Raw genomic sequence first — 15593 nt, 5'->3', positions numbered from 1 at the left:
GGTGGGTGGGTGGGAGGGATTGATAGGTTAATCAATTCCTGCATACCAGCACACACACACACACACACACTCACTCTCTCTCTCTCTCTCTCTCTCTCTCCATCCAAGCATGTAACTCAGCTTTCTCATCCAGCATGATTAGCTTTTACTAAGCTGCTCCTATTTCTATGCAAGCAACTCAAAGTAAATTTCCTTACAATTATGAATTATGATTCCATGTGGTTTCTTCCATGTGACATGGAAGAAACCACATGGAATCATAATTCATAATTGTAAGGAAATTTCTCTTTTTGCACTTGCAATTTTTTTTAGTGAACATAAAAGGACTCTTCTAAATGTTTAGAAGTATATACTTTCTCCCCCTGCCCCAACCTACAAGGGTTGCTAGTTTTATTTACAAACTGCTTGGCAGCACCATGTTTAAATAATCACTAATTGCTCCTAATGATAGTTTTATTCACTGTTCATCTGATTTTCAGTCTAGTTAATTAAATTGGCGGAGGTTTAGACTTTCCTGATGGGCTGAAGCAGCTAATTCACTTTGATGATGGCACATAATGTACAGCAGGGATGTCAACATCCAAGATACTCTAGAAGATATTCCCTACTTGCAAGAACCTCTAGTACGGGAAGATGAAGTTAGATCAGCACTCTGGTCATTACCAAGTCGGAAGACTACAAGAATTGATGGAATAGCTACAGAAATATGGCAGGCAGCAGAAGAATCAGTCAAGACTCTAACCAAACTATGACAGCAAATCTGGAGAACTACATAGTGGCCAACAGATTGGAAGAGGTCAGTCTACATACCCATACCAAAGAAAGGAGACTTAACAGATTGCGCAAACCGTCATACAATATCCTAATTTTAACATGCTAGCAAAATAATGCTCAGGATCATTCAATGCAGATTAGAGCCCTACATAGAAAGGGTAATGCCAGATGTTCAAGCTGGTTTCAGAAAAGGCCAAGGAACAAGAGACATCATTGCTGATGCACGCTGGATAATTGAGAAAGCCAAAGAATGCCCCAAAGAAGTCAATATGTACTTTATTGACCACAGAAAAGCAATCAGTTGCATTGACCATGTCAAATTGTGGAATATCTTTAGGAAAATGGGCATCCCAGAACATCTAATTGTTCTCATGAGAAACCTATACACAGGACAGGAAGCCACAGTCCAGACAGAACATGGTGAAACAGACTGGTTCCAGATCGGCAAAGGAGTGAGACAAGGCTGTGTCCTTATTTATTCAACTTATATGCTGAACATATACTGAGAGAACCTGAATTGGAAGAAGGTAAGTGTGGTTTTAAAGTTGGAGGAAGAAACATCAATAACCTGCACTACATTGATGACACCACTCTGATAGCTGAGAATGTGAATGATCTGCAAGCTCTAGAAATGAATGTCAAGGAGCACAGTGAAAAAAATGGGACTACAACTAAATGTAACGAAGACTAAACTAATGACAATGGGTACAGCAACCAGCCTCAGAATTGATAATGAAGATACTGAAGTGTTGGATAGCTTCTGCTTTTTAGGATTGACCAACAACAGTAAAGCATTCCTCAGTCAAAAAATATGCCTCAGACTAGCACTTGGTAAGGTTGCAATGAAGGCCTTGGAAAAGGATATTTAGATGCCGTGATGTGTCTTTACCTACAAAGATTAGAATTGTTTGGATAGTGGTTTTTCCTGTGTCACTTTATGGATGCGAAAGCTGGACTTTGAAGAAGCAAGATCGAAAAAGTATTGACGCTTTTGAACTTTGGTGCTGGAGAATACTTTTGATGATACCATGGACAGGAAAACATATGGATCACAGAACAAATCAATCCAGAATTTTCACTCGAGGCACAAATGATCAGGCTCAAACTATCATACTTCGGACACATTTAGTGAAAACCCAGCTCCCTTGAGAAGTCCATAATGCTGGGAAAAGTTGAAGGAAAGAGAAGAAGAGGATGACCAGCAGCAACATGGATGGACTCGATTACGACAGCAATGAAGAGACCTTAAAGGCCAAGCTGAAGACAGATCATCCTGGAGAGAACCTATGTGGTCACTAAGAGTCAACACCAACTTGACGACACGTAATCAATCAGTCATGGAGTAACTGCTCTAGACTCTTGTAAAGGTATAAGCAACTGGTTCTTCCTGTCTCCCACAGAAACCAAATGTGCATTTCTTGTTTACACAGTCAGACAGGTGTTATTGACTGGTTTGTTTTATCCAGACATTGAGTCCTTCCCAAGGACCTGGGATGCCAGAATTTTATTGTCAATTGTTATAGATATCATCGCAGAATATAGGCTGTTCCCAGTAAAGCTGCTTTTTGTGTAATTGGCTGATGGTGATTTCTGTGGCCCCTATGGTGTTGAGGTGCTCTTCAAGGTCTTCTGGAACTGCACCCAGGGCGCCAATTACCACTGGGATTATTTTGGTCTTTTTCTACCACAGCCTTTCCATTTCAATTTGTAGATCTTTGTATTTGGTGATTTTTTCTATTTCTTTTTCTTCTATTCTGCTATCCCCTAGTATTGCTATGTCGATTATTTTGACTTGTTTTTCTTTCTTCTCGACTACAGTGATATCTGGTGTATTGTGTGGCAGATGTTTGTCTGTTTGTAGTCGGAAGTCCCATAATATTTTTACATCTTCATTTTCTTCAACTTTTTCAATTTTATGGTCCCACCAATGTTTGGCTACAGGTAGCTTGTATTTTTTGCAGATGTTCCAGTGTATCATCCCTGCTACTTTGTCATGCCTTTGTTTGTAGTCAGTCTGTGTAATCTTTTTACAACAGCTGATTAGGTGGTCCACGGTTTCATCTTCTTCTTTACAGCTTTGTAAAGAAGAAGATGAAACCGTGGACCACCTAATCAGCTGTCGTAAAAAGATTACACAGACTGACTACAAACAAAGGCATGACAAAGTAGCAGGGATGATACACTGGAACATCTGCAAAAAATACAAGCTACCTGTAGCTTGCTGTTTGTGGTGGATTTTTTGACTTTTTCTCTTATTGCATTTGTTCTTAGTGCCTGTTCTTGTGCAGCCAGTATTAAACCCTCTGTTTCTTTCTTCAAGTTGTTTCTTTCTTCAAGTTATTATTCTATTATTATTATTATTATTATTATTATTATTTTACATTTATATCCCGCTCTTCCTCCAAGGAGCCCAGAGCAGTGTACTACATACTTGAGTTGAATAATGATTGGGTGGCCTTGTGACAGTCACAAAGCCACCTTCATCCTACCCTGATAGCTGTGTAAAGTGTGATTGGTTGGCCCTTGTGGCAGTTACAAAGCCAAGCAATGTTTCAAATTTTTAAAATGTTCCTTTTATGTTATAAAAATGCACACTCCATTTCTCTCATGATTGGGTGACACACATACCAGCTTTCAATAAAAGGAACAACAATAATACAGGAAATTGCAGCAATTAATTAAAATGAGGAAGAGGAAGACAACTGCAAACAGCAACTAAAAACCAAAGCCCGAAAAATCTCCAATCATAATTAAGATAATGATTAAGCCACTTGCCAACCAGTCAAACAGGACCAGGAAAAAAAGCCTCCAGTGAAACATTTAACCAAATTAAAGTGCCAGATGCCTGCTCTTTATTTTATTTTTTAATGTCAAAAACCTGGCAAAGCTTGGTGAACCCAAAACCAGCACTGGATTCAGAGCCGGATACATGTGGTGTTAGAGGGGGAAAGCGGAGGCAATGGTAAACCTCTCCTATATTCTACCAAAGAAAGCCACAGGGCTCTGTGGGCTCCAGGAGTTGAAATTGACTCAACGGCACACACTTACCTTTACACAGCCTAATTTTACAAACTGGTTATTGCAGGCCTTTCTCATTAGTTCAGTGTCACTTACTCCTTTTCTAAAGCACTCTTCCAAAATGGTATTTCCTTTCTTTAATGTGTGCGGATAAAGTTCTTAAAGTACATTTGCCCATTGAACCTGTGGAAGCTAAGTTGGGGCAACTTTAGAGCTGCAAATATATTACAGAGTGGTTAGGTGGACAGTGGGCTCCTTGGCCCACAGGTGCTGAGTGCCAAAGCCTTCCTGGTGTGTCCCTTTGCGTGGAGCCCCCTCCATTCATCCAAATGGCAGCTCTGCTTGTCCTCCAACATGCTAAAGGAACACACCAGGAGAGTGTCAGGATATCCATAGAAGATGCCCTGATAGGCACATTCTCTGAGTGTTCTCCTTCTAATTGTGTGGGCCAGGGAGCTATTGTCCAAACTATCCCCAAGAGTACATTCTTGCATGGGATCATTGCACACATAGGTGATGTCTGTATGTGTTGTTTATTTCAACTTTTCACTGATCTCACTGTTGATTTTTTGGTTTTACCGGATTGTTTTTATGGTTTGTTAGCCACTTTGAAAGCTATACTGGTAGGGCAGGGAATAATAATAATAATTTTTAAAAAGTAAACCAAGTCTCGATATATTAACCTTCTACTTTAAACATGAGAATAATGAAACCTGTCAATCTGAAGCCTCTGATATCTTTGACTGTCTCCCTCCTTAAAGGGTAGTTGTTAGATGGCCTTTGGAGTCGGGGAGGGGACAGTATTCTTCTCACAGGGCAGGTGGTATTAGATGTTTGGCCTCTACAAATTATAGACCACTGTATGTTCCTATGACCCATGCCCATGTAAGAGCCTACTCTATATTTTCTTATCTCTGTATGCCACTTGTGATGCAGCTCTTCCTTGTCTGGCCCTCACCAGCCAATGAGCTTTCTTCCAGGCCCCTGCAATAAAAATGACAGCTGTTGGCTAGTGGATGGGGCTTGGAGCTTCCACAAAAGACCTCCCCTTTTGACAGTTCTGTGGGGGATGAGGGGGATTGACCCTCATCTTCATCTGCTTGAGAGGGTGGAACTATTGTTGTGGGGTGTGGGGGCAGGTTCTGGAATCAAGACTTGGGCAACCCAGTGCTGGCCCTGCATATATGCAGTTGATTCTACATGAGAAGGGTGGACTTCCATTCTGTTGAATAGCTTGGTAAATGTTAGACTTCTGTGTTTCTAAACAGCACCCTAGACAGCATGGACATAGTTTATTAACACTGGATTACTTTTTATTTAAAAATCTACTAATTTTAATTGTGCAAACTCTTGTTAGTATGATATCAGTAAGTGTATGATCCACGAGCTGCTGGATCCTTAACTCCCCCTCAAAGTTTGGGCGGTATATAAATTTGATAAATAAATAAATAAATAAAATAAAATTATTCCACCCCTCACCCCCGTGTAGGCAAGGAAACCTTATAAGGTTCTACTGCATACCAGGGATCCAGGACATGGCACGACCCAGCTTGAGGCTGTAGAAACTAGTCAGAGCAGTCGCACCACCTCTTGTTCAGAAGCGGCAAGTATGGGATGTTGCTGGTTGAATGGTGCTCTGGCCAGCGACAATTGCTTCAGCAGATGGTGCAGGGCTTCTGGGCCCTGTGATGTCTCAGAAGCTAGATATTCCTGGAGCTTGCTCAAGGTCAGATGCTGGTATCAGGGGAGCATCAATGTAGTGCTGCTGTTCGTGCAGTGCTCAAATTACAGGGGGAGGGGCCAAAGGGACCTGCCCTCTAGCTTTTCTGCAGGTCCCTTTAGCTACTGGTTTTTTTTAGAAGGCTATGGGAGGGGAATGATTTGGCTCAACACTGGGAACAAATCAAGTGGGTGGAGCTTGTAGATTTCAGTAAGACTCCTCATTGCTTGTCTCCAAGAATGAGAGCCTTGAGTTTGTGGCTTGAGCCCTAATGTTTGACCTAAGATAGTCTTCCATGCTGTAGTACAGGGTTTCTTAATCTTGGGCCCCCAGATGTTGCTGGACTACAACTCCCAGAATCCCCAGCCACAGAGGCCATGTCTGGGGATACTGGGAGTTGTAGTCCAACAACATCTGGGGGCCCAGGGTTAACAAACCCTGCTGTAGTACTTAAATCCCAAACTCTTCTTAATGAATTAATTGCCTAGTGACTCTTTCAGATGGAAAAGGGATGTTTTTCTTTTCAAAACGCTATTTGCACTTATTTGATATGCACTCTATAATGGTTTCTCAGACTGGACATTTGACATACGTTTATGATAACATTTTCAAATATGGCGTGTTTTGGATTTTTTTGTTCATGTATTTACTGGATTTGTGACTCATTTTCTGAATAGGATCACTTCTAACATGGAAGAGAATTTTGCTTTTGCAAAGAAAATAGCTGGCCATATGTAGCTCACATGTTTTACTTTTGGAAACTCATAGATGCACTTCCAGTAAATCTGTGGTTACGCATTGGAATGGATTGTAAAGAACACATTATTTCATTCCAAAATCAACAGCAAAGTGTTCTTCTACGGCATACGTGCAGAATGATGGTTTTAATTTGTGTTTGAGTGTGTAGGAAAGAGAGGGAGGATCTGGAATAGTCAGCTAACACGTCAGGGAGGAGGCTTGCTTAAAGGTTCCTCTTCTTCCTGGCTTGTAAGCTTTGCACGTGAAGGGAGGTTTTAGGGGGTGTGTGTGTGAGAGAGAGAGAGAGAGAGAGGGAGAGAGGGAGAGAGAGAGAGAGAGAGAGATACTTTTAAACATAAAATATTGCCCTGCTGGTTCAGACCAATATCATCTGGTCCAGCATGCTGTTTCCAATGGAGCAGGATTCCCCGTCCTGTTTTTAAACAAATGTACCGCTTCTGTCTCAAGCCTTAAGTTTAGGTACCCATAGAGATTTTTAGTGTGACACATTTTAGTCACACTCATTCACTCACACTCACGATTCCAGTCCCTGGCTTCCATCCTCCAGATTATGTTACTTAGGAGTACTCCTATTAATTTCAGTGGGAGAGCTCAGTGCTAATTTTCTGAAGCCTATCAGTCAGGCTGAGGGGAGGGGTATGCTGAACTTCAGTGTGTAGTCAGTGTGAACTTCAGCCAATCAGGAGCAGAAGAGGAGGATTCTCACCCTCTTCCTTCCCTTCCTGCAGCAGCAGACACATCACCTCACAGGTTGATGTGAGGATAAACAGAGCCATGTACATCACTCTGGGCTCCTTGAAGAAAAAAACGGAATATAAATGTAGGAATTAAAACAAACAAACAAACAAACATGACTGCAGCAGGAGGAGCCCGAAGAGCTGAGTACCCCCTGGGAGCCCTTCAAGTACCCTAGGGGTACTAATAACCCCTGCTGGGAATATCTGCCGTAACCTGGTGCACTTGGAGGTAGTTTTCCCATTTTCCTGTTTTTTACCCTTTTCTTCCCAGCTCTTCACTTAGGCTGGCAGAATTCCCTTCTCTCCATTACAAAATCCACTTAAACTTGCCACTGATGTCCCCCGCTTGGTGTGTAATGAGGATGTTTAAGGCATGCACCAAAAAGCGTTTGGGAATATATGTATAATATAGGACTCCTAAGAAGGGCCAGTGGGCTGGTATGGTCTTCATGCCCCACAGGATTTTGGGGCACCATCTCCCACGACAGACAGCAGGCAGTTTCTTGGTGTGGATTGGTTGAAGATATTTACAGCTAAGACATCATGTGGGTTTGCTTTCTATAGAAGGACTTTGCTCAAAGTTTGCTTGAAGTCATTTGTGCTAAATTTTTAGCAGAGACTGCCCACCAGTGGGCAGATCCAGTACGCAATAGAGGGCAGAGTGTCCGGGTAGAACCAGAGGGAGAGAGGTTCAGATCCCCACAGCCATGGATGGCTTTGGGCCAGTCGCTGTCTCTTAGCCAAACCTAGCTGACAGGGTGGTTGTGAGGATAATATCGGTGGGATGAACATGTGTGCTGCCTTGAACTCTTTGGAGAGAGAACAGGATAAACATGTGAAATAATTGATCATTATGTCATAGCAGTGAATCCTAGAAATGTGCTTTCTTAAAAATTAATAAGAGATTTTCAGGACTCCACAGTTGTTACTACTGTGGCTTGGATCCAGTAGATTGATGGTGTGAGTGGAAGGTATTTTTGCTTGTGCTATAGGTGATCCTTCCTTGATGTATGTTCTTCCTTCCCACTACAGCACCCTGAAGCACATCTCATGCTTTTCTGGAGGGTCCCCTAGCTTTTAGGATCAGGTTTTTGGGAGATGCACAGAGCTGTAGTGGGAGGTGGGAAAGCCCCCTTCTGCAAGCTAAATGCCACTTGTAATTTGCTGGATCCAAGGCTGTGACTGCAATCCTAACACTCCCCCAGTGAGTGTGTTTAGAATGGCAGTAAGTCCCATTCCCATTAAACCAAAGATGGATATGCTGGATAACCAAGGTTGGGAAAATATAGTTCAGATTGCTCTAAATTCCACAGTTCATAGTTTACTGCTACGAAGATGTCTGGAACCTTATATTTGTGTCCCAAAGGAATTATGTATATACTGTGACATTTTGCATTTTAAAATCATTTTAAAATTTTAATATTCAATCTGTTCTTGGACTTTCCTTAGATTTGTCCAATTTACCACAATAATTTTACAAGTATTACTGTGCGGCTGTTTGGAATGCTGACTTCTGCACAGTGTTTTAAAAAGGAGTGCAGAGAGATAAGACACTTCTTTTTTTTACAGAGGCAATTTTCAGACCTCAGCAAACTTTCATTACTATTCCTAATAAATATGGAAAACATTTGAGGTATTGCATTGAAACTAGATGCAGGGCAAGTGGCAGATTTTGTATTAGAGCGAGGAGCTAGAGAAAATTACACCTATGACAAATATCTCTCTCTTAGTTTATTCTTCAATAGAGATGTTTTCTTTGAAAAAGAAATTCTGGTTATATCTATGTGTTTGGTATTACATTGAAAACCCCCACTACTGTGTAAGACATGTTGCAAAAAGAATTCTTTTTGCTTCTCTTTGCAGGTAAAAGCATCTACAGTAGTATTTTTTCAAAGAACGTACATTGGCGTAAAGATTTACAAAGGGACTTGATGTGCGAAATCCCAGTGTTGTAAAAATGACTTCAAGTTGCATGATTCCAGTGTTTGCTTTGATGATTGGGTGTTTAACATCTGCAGGTAGGTGGCATTATGTTACTCTGAATTTCATTGTAATTCATGTTGGGAGGATTTGGAATTAATTGCCAATTATAGTCTTTTATCAGTAACAAATTTCAATCAGCTGACTTTTATGTCAACTAAATTACAAGTAAATAATGTACAAATGTAATTTTTCCTGATGTAATTGTATAACAAGGAAAAAACACTGGGAACCTTTCTATCATATTGGCTGCTTACAACATTGTAATTTGTAATTTGTGTGCACTGAGGCTGTGCAAATGAGGAGCTCTACTCAGGTTAGGGCATCCCTACCAGGGTAGGGCTACTCATATGCAGTGCTGGTATCGAGGTTGATCCTGGCGCTGTCTTCCCCGGTAGCCCGAGTTTTTTACCCAGGCTTTTACCTGGGTTAAAGGGCACATGTGCACTTTACCCCAGGTCCAGGGTCATGTGTATGCTTGGGCTGTACACAGCCTGAGCATACATAGAGTCGGGTGCCTAGAGCTCATTGCGTGGTGCATTGTGGGATTCCTTGAGGCTAGGAAAATGAGTCCGGGCCTCCAGAGATCTGTGCTGCACGGAGCAGCACAAATTGTATGGGCGTGCAGTGGCACGCTGAAGAGAAAATTATTTCTTGTCTGGGGGGAAGGTGGGTTCATCCCTGCCCTCACCCGCCCTCCCTGCCCGAACAACAGTCATATGTACAACCTTACTGATTACTTGAATTACCTCTTTTTATATGTGAAAAAAGTGCACTGAGGTCTTGGAGCTCATATTTTAAGAACCAATCCAACACACACACATGCATGCTTAAGCACATCAAAATAATGGATTTAGGTATTCTTAGCTCTGTATTGTGGTAAAGTGTCAACTAAGCAGATGTTAGCTGCTTGGACTAGGAGTCCTTTGAACCAGGCAGTGACACCCAGCTCCCTGCACCAGAAGCACTCCAGGCTGGTAGAAGGAAGTACAGGCCATACCAGTGCAGAATTTGACATCATTCTCCTGGCCTTTGGGTGATGCTGAATAGTCAGTCTGGTGCTTCTGAGAAATATAAAGTCTCACAGAACCATTGATTTCCCTTAGTCTGGGCAGCTCAAGACTGGGAAAGACAACCTTGGCCTCCCAATTCGGTCTGCCTCTGGCCTCTCAGCTTTCAATTCATGTGCCTCAGCAGTAGCTTCCTACCTTTGGACTAAGTAAGTGCCTGACAAAATTATCCATCCTGTGGAGTGGAGAATAATTAATTGATTGCATCACAAAACCCCAAATGTGCTCAACCACAATTGTGCCCTCATCTGGAGATCCCATACTGAACAAGTGTCAATCACATAGGACTTAATTAGAGTTTTTATTTATTTTAATGTTTTATTCTGCCTTTTAACTTGAAAGGCTCACAAGATGGCTAACAATCAAATGATAATTTTTTTAATTTTTTTAAAAAAAATAATAAAGTAATAAAAGCTATAGTATCGCATCCCTACAAGTAGTTTTTGGTGGTGGTGGTTTTGAGGAGAGGGGGAAGGGAGGAGTGTTGTGTTATTAACTGAGTAGCTTTGGAATTTGGTTATGATTTAGTAATGATGAATTGAGTTTTGAGGGTTTATTAAAATTGTTTTGTATATTTATTATAATGATTTATTTTTTAGTTGTCGTTTTGTATGAGTTGTTAAAGGATGGCCTATTTTATTGTAACATGTATCCATGTTTATCTAAATTTATTATATTCATTTGCTATTACCTGCTTTGAGCAGTTTTATTTGAGCAGCACAGAAAAGTAGTATACAATGAAATTGATTATGGAAACTATGAACTCCCTGAAAAGAGATGGAAAACTCATAATTCCTTAAAAATATGGGGGAATAAAATTATCTTCTCCTGACACCTAAAAGTCAACGGTATTGATGCTATAGGAATGTCTCTGGAATGTGTATTCTATAGCATAAAAGGACACATCTTCAGTTGCTATCTGCCTAGGTGTGGCCACTGGAGTAGGACCTCTTAAGATGATTTAAAAAAAGAATAGGAAGCATGTGGTGCTTTAGACTAGTTCACCCTGTCTTTGAGATGGCATAGGTGGGGAAAACAAAAAAAGTTCAAAATAACAAATGTGACAATGTATTAGTAATATAAAATAAGCATGACACATGAAGGAGATATCGTACTAATCATGCGACATGAACCTAAGCATGTTTACTCAGAAACGGGTCCCACTGAGTTTAATGGGGCTCACTCTCTGCCACTTCTAGGGCCACTGGTCTTTAACTTTTGAGGCACACAACTGGGCTGTGCCCTAACTTAAGATGGATTGTGCCAGTAGCAGCACCAGCATTCTGCTTTTTCTTCTTGTACTTTAAAACTCTTTTGACAATAGCTGCCAGGCTATTGAAATTCATAAGGCAGGTCTCAAATATAGCCAGGGTCTTTAGATAGCAACAACCGATGGATATGCTGGTATACTTCATCCAAAAGTATATGGTTAGTTGTTGGATAGCTTCCCTCCCCTGCCTTGCTCTGCCTGAATTCATAATTGGACTATTCATGCAAATGTAAAGGACTCCACTATCCTTTAAACATTTGTACTTGGAATTAGCAAATAAATTATTTTTCTATAGGATGGTTCTTCTGATGACATTTTATAAATACATTAGCCCAATCAAGACATTAGGTTGTACTTGCATACAGATGTCTGTACAGATGTCTGTTTTTATGTTAATGACTACACATGCATTTAAAAAGTGAACCTTGGTACAGGCCCTCAAATGCAGGGTATGGATAGGAAGTGTATTTCTATATGAACATAATATCTGAATAACGTGCTGGCTCAGGTGTATTTCTGTAGCAACCTTTGTATGAGTTTTCTAACAACAGCGTTCTAAAAATGATTCTGAAGCCTTTGGATACTTTTTGTCTCATGGTGACGGCTGCCTTGGGTTTTTGTTCTGGCAATGAAGTATGCAGTCCATGACTGGTCATCAGAGGATTGGCCAAGTTGAGATGATGTAGTCTGGAGACTGGACAGTGGATGATAACTTGTTTAAATTTGGGATGTCCTCATTATGGAAAAGATGACCAGCCGCAGGAGAGACATGTCTGGACAATAAAGTACATTACAAGCTGGCTTCTTTTCATCTATTACATGGAAAATACTATTCTTTCAAGAATGCATTTAAATCTTCTGGGACCTTCTCCAGGCTTCAACTCTCATGAAGGCAAACAGCCAGTGCTAGCATTGATTCGTTAATACCGCGTGATGTTTGGATGTTGTAATGGCCTTATTTTGTTACAGATTTTTTAATGGCATTATTTTGTTGTTTTGTTGCAGATAAACATATAGAAATATGCTAAGCATATCTGAATGTGAGAGTGGTGTGCTGTGATGGGATGCAAAGAAGGTCTTTGTTTATTAATAATTATTTTGTGTATTTCTATAGCTAGAGTATTCAGAAAGCACTCCACATGCATTATCTCAATTATCCCTTACTACAGCCTTGAAATGAGGTCATATTATTACCCCCATATTTCAGAAAGATGTGTGGAGCTACGTTTAGGAGGTAGTGCCTTGGCTAAGGCCACCAAACAAATTCATGGCCAAGGCAGGATTTGAACCAGAGTTTTCCTGTCATGACCCCAGATTAGGGACCCTGCAATTGTGTGATGAGGTATATACAATACAGGAAAAATCCTATGACCTACACCTCAGGCAACTTTGTACCCTGGGATCTTCCACAGCAGGGCAACTAGAGACAGAACCCCTACTACAGTTTGAGAACATGGCCCTGCCTTCATCCTCTGACTCAAAAGTAGTCACTTGAAGACCTGCCAACCCAGGTAGAGATCCCACAGCCTTGCCAGAGCTAGTGCTTTGAAAATCAGGCACCAATCCCTATAAATAACAGAGTCTGCCCCAAGGAAGTGGCTGGGCCAATCCATTCTACCTGAGTAGGAGCTCTAAACACTAGCACTAAGCTCCACATATCCTCTGGAGCAACAATCTCATGCCCATTGTGCCCAGCTTTCTTGGTCACCTGCTTGGAGCTTTCCAAGGTCCTGACCTCCCTTTCCCATGGAATTATCTGAAGTCAGTATCCCACCACAATCCCTGACTCAGCTGAGGCCCAGGTTCACTCTCTGAACCACTGATTGAGTTTAGATGTCATGTGAAACTATTATTTGTGCTAACCATAGTTAAGAAGCCATACTATGCTTCCAACAGGGAAACCATGATTTAGAGCCACTTGACTACTTTTGTTTCCCATCTGTTCAGGACTCAGCTTCATAAATTCACTCCCATCTCTACGGTGCAGCAGCCATCTTGAAGTGGAGCAGTGGCTCCATATGTAATTTGTAAATGGCCTATGAATTTAGACATAACAAAAAACAAAAGCACTGTCTGTGATTTGCAAACCAGCCTCAAACTATAGTTTCAGATCCTGGTTTGTCAGACCCCAAACAAACCATCTTTTTTGAGCAGACTCAAAGTCAGACATTAAAACAATGTATGGATTAGGTAAAGGAATCATAATTTCACATACAGTACATTTGAACCTAGCCTCTGTTTTCCTGCTGGCTTTCATGTACTAGCTTCTTTGAGCAAGCTGTAATTACTGTAAGGAAAATTGTTAAAGCTGTGATAAAATGTAATATGGTGATTCCCCCCCCCCCCAATTGATCTTTTCTACTTGCTGTAATGTCAAAGAATAATTTAATTTTACCTCAACAGGACCCTGTTTTATTATTTTGGAAAACAAAAGCTGCAAGTTTCCACATCACAAATATATTTGTGGCATAAAAAGCAAATACAGTTAAGGAAAATGATAGATTTTTCTTGGATACAGAGGGCAGCATCTACAGTGACACAAGCACAATAAAGAGTGAGCACCCTCTTTTGTGCAGCCTCCAGAACTTCCAGGAAAGCTACTCCCAAAGACCGGTGGTTGCAGTGGGCAGGGGGAGAAGCGGTTTCTAGGGTGTTTCCCTTCCCCCTGCAACCACCAGTGTGATATCTGACACCTGTGGCTGGCAGCTTTTTAAAAGGCTGTTAAGATGTATTTGTTCATCCAGGCTTTTAATTAGACTTACATAGAATTTATCATTGTGTTTAAATTTTAAGTTCTTTCAACGTTTTAAATTTGCATTTTATTGGAAACCACCCAGAGGTGTGAGTTTGGGGCTGTATATACATATGTTATAAATGCATAACTCCCACACCATTGCCCCAAATCCCTTGACCCTCATCAATGACTCTTTCAACTACAGGAAGGAGGGTGGGAAGATGAGAATTGCTTCTGCTAACCCTTTGTTCTGTAAGCACCTCTGCAGATGCTGTCTAGATTGAGGATGTTTGCCCTCTCTAAAACTATCTTGTGAGTTGTTTACTTCAGAGAGTCAGAGAAGGATGTGGCTAGTCATCTCCCTAAAAACACCCAATTTGGCCAATTAAAAGGCTTCACACTTCCTGCCAACCACAGAGCCCAATATTACACACCCCTTCTGTGCCTCAAGAGGGTCTTGGAGTACACACCAAGTACAGGTGGACCTCATTCGTGGATTTGTGTATCCACGGTTGGGAAAAAGACACCTGATCTTGGCATATGCGTGTGTGGGGGGGGGACATGCCAGCCTCGTGTGCCCGTGGGTCAGAGGTGGCAGGAAATGACAGCGGAGATCACTTCTGGCTGCCATTTTATTTGATGGAGCCACAAAAGGGCTCCCATCTTTGTTAAAAAGTAGAGGGGGAAATGATGATTTTGGGCTGATCTGGGGGCACAGCACGACTCAGGGGGAGCAGCAGAGCACGGTAAGAAGCTCCCCTTCATGAAAATTGGCTGATTTTCAGTCATTTTGGCTGATTTTCAGTTGATGGGGAGTCTAAACCCTGCAATCCCATAGCCCCCAATGACTCGATATTAACGATTTCCATATCTGTGGCTGCAGCCCGGAACGGAACTGCGAATATTGAGGTTCTCCTGTACACAAAGTTATGAGAAACTTACTAAGTTAGCTTCAAACAATTCAATTCCTAGTTCAAGCCCCACATTTCCTGACAGCATTGTATCACTTTCTCAGACTGGGATGGGTATGCCCAATTTTGTGCTCTCACATAGTAGTAAATATGGAATATTAATAGTTTGTGTTTTAATATCAGTGTGGTGTTGTACTCCATCAGGGGGAGGAAAGCTGATCTTGTGGTAGCAAGCATAAATTGTCCCCTTTGCTAAGCAGGCCCCACCCTGGTTTTTATTTGAATGGGAGATGGAAGGAGCACCTGCATGCTTGCATGAAAAAGGTCCCAAGTTCCTTCCCTGGCATCTCCAAGATAGGGCTGAGAGAGACTCCTGCCTGCAACCTTGGAAATGCTGCTGCCAGTCTGGGTATACAATACTGAGCTAGCTGGACCAGTGGTCTGACTCAGTATAAGGGAGCTTCCTATGTTGCTAACATGTGACTAAAGTTTTATAGATATGTGTGTCTGTGCCTGTGTGTGATATTATCACAGCTGTTGTAGCAGGGTTCCTGTGGAAATGAATGGTAATGATTTGGCTTTATTTGTGGGTTGTCTTGTGTAATTTTTTTTTTGGTCGC

At 41.4% G+C, this 15593-nt stretch overlaps 1 protein-coding gene across 5 annotated transcripts in view; it reads left to right on the top strand.

Moving 5' to 3' along the window:
- TGFBR3 (transforming growth factor beta receptor 3) overlaps positions 1-15593 on the top strand; it is a 260627-nt gene that overhangs the window by 50813 nt on the left and 194221 nt on the right. For all 5 annotated transcript variants that reach the window (XM_053247377.1, XM_053247378.1, XM_053247380.1 and 2 more), the window contains one exon: positions 8872-9026. In XM_053247377.1, coding sequence (XP_053103352.1) covers positions 8966-9026 — 61 coding nt within the window. In that variant the 5' untranslated portion in view covers positions 8872-8965. The remainder of the gene's footprint in view (positions 1-8871; positions 9027-15593) is intronic.

This window comes from Hemicordylus capensis, chromosome 4, assembly GCF_027244095.1.
Source record: "Hemicordylus capensis ecotype Gifberg chromosome 4, rHemCap1.1.pri, whole genome shotgun sequence".
Lineage (NCBI taxonomy): Eukaryota > Metazoa > Chordata > Lepidosauria > Squamata > Cordylidae > Hemicordylus > Hemicordylus capensis.
This window is presented reverse-complemented; position numbering and strand designations above follow the sequence as displayed.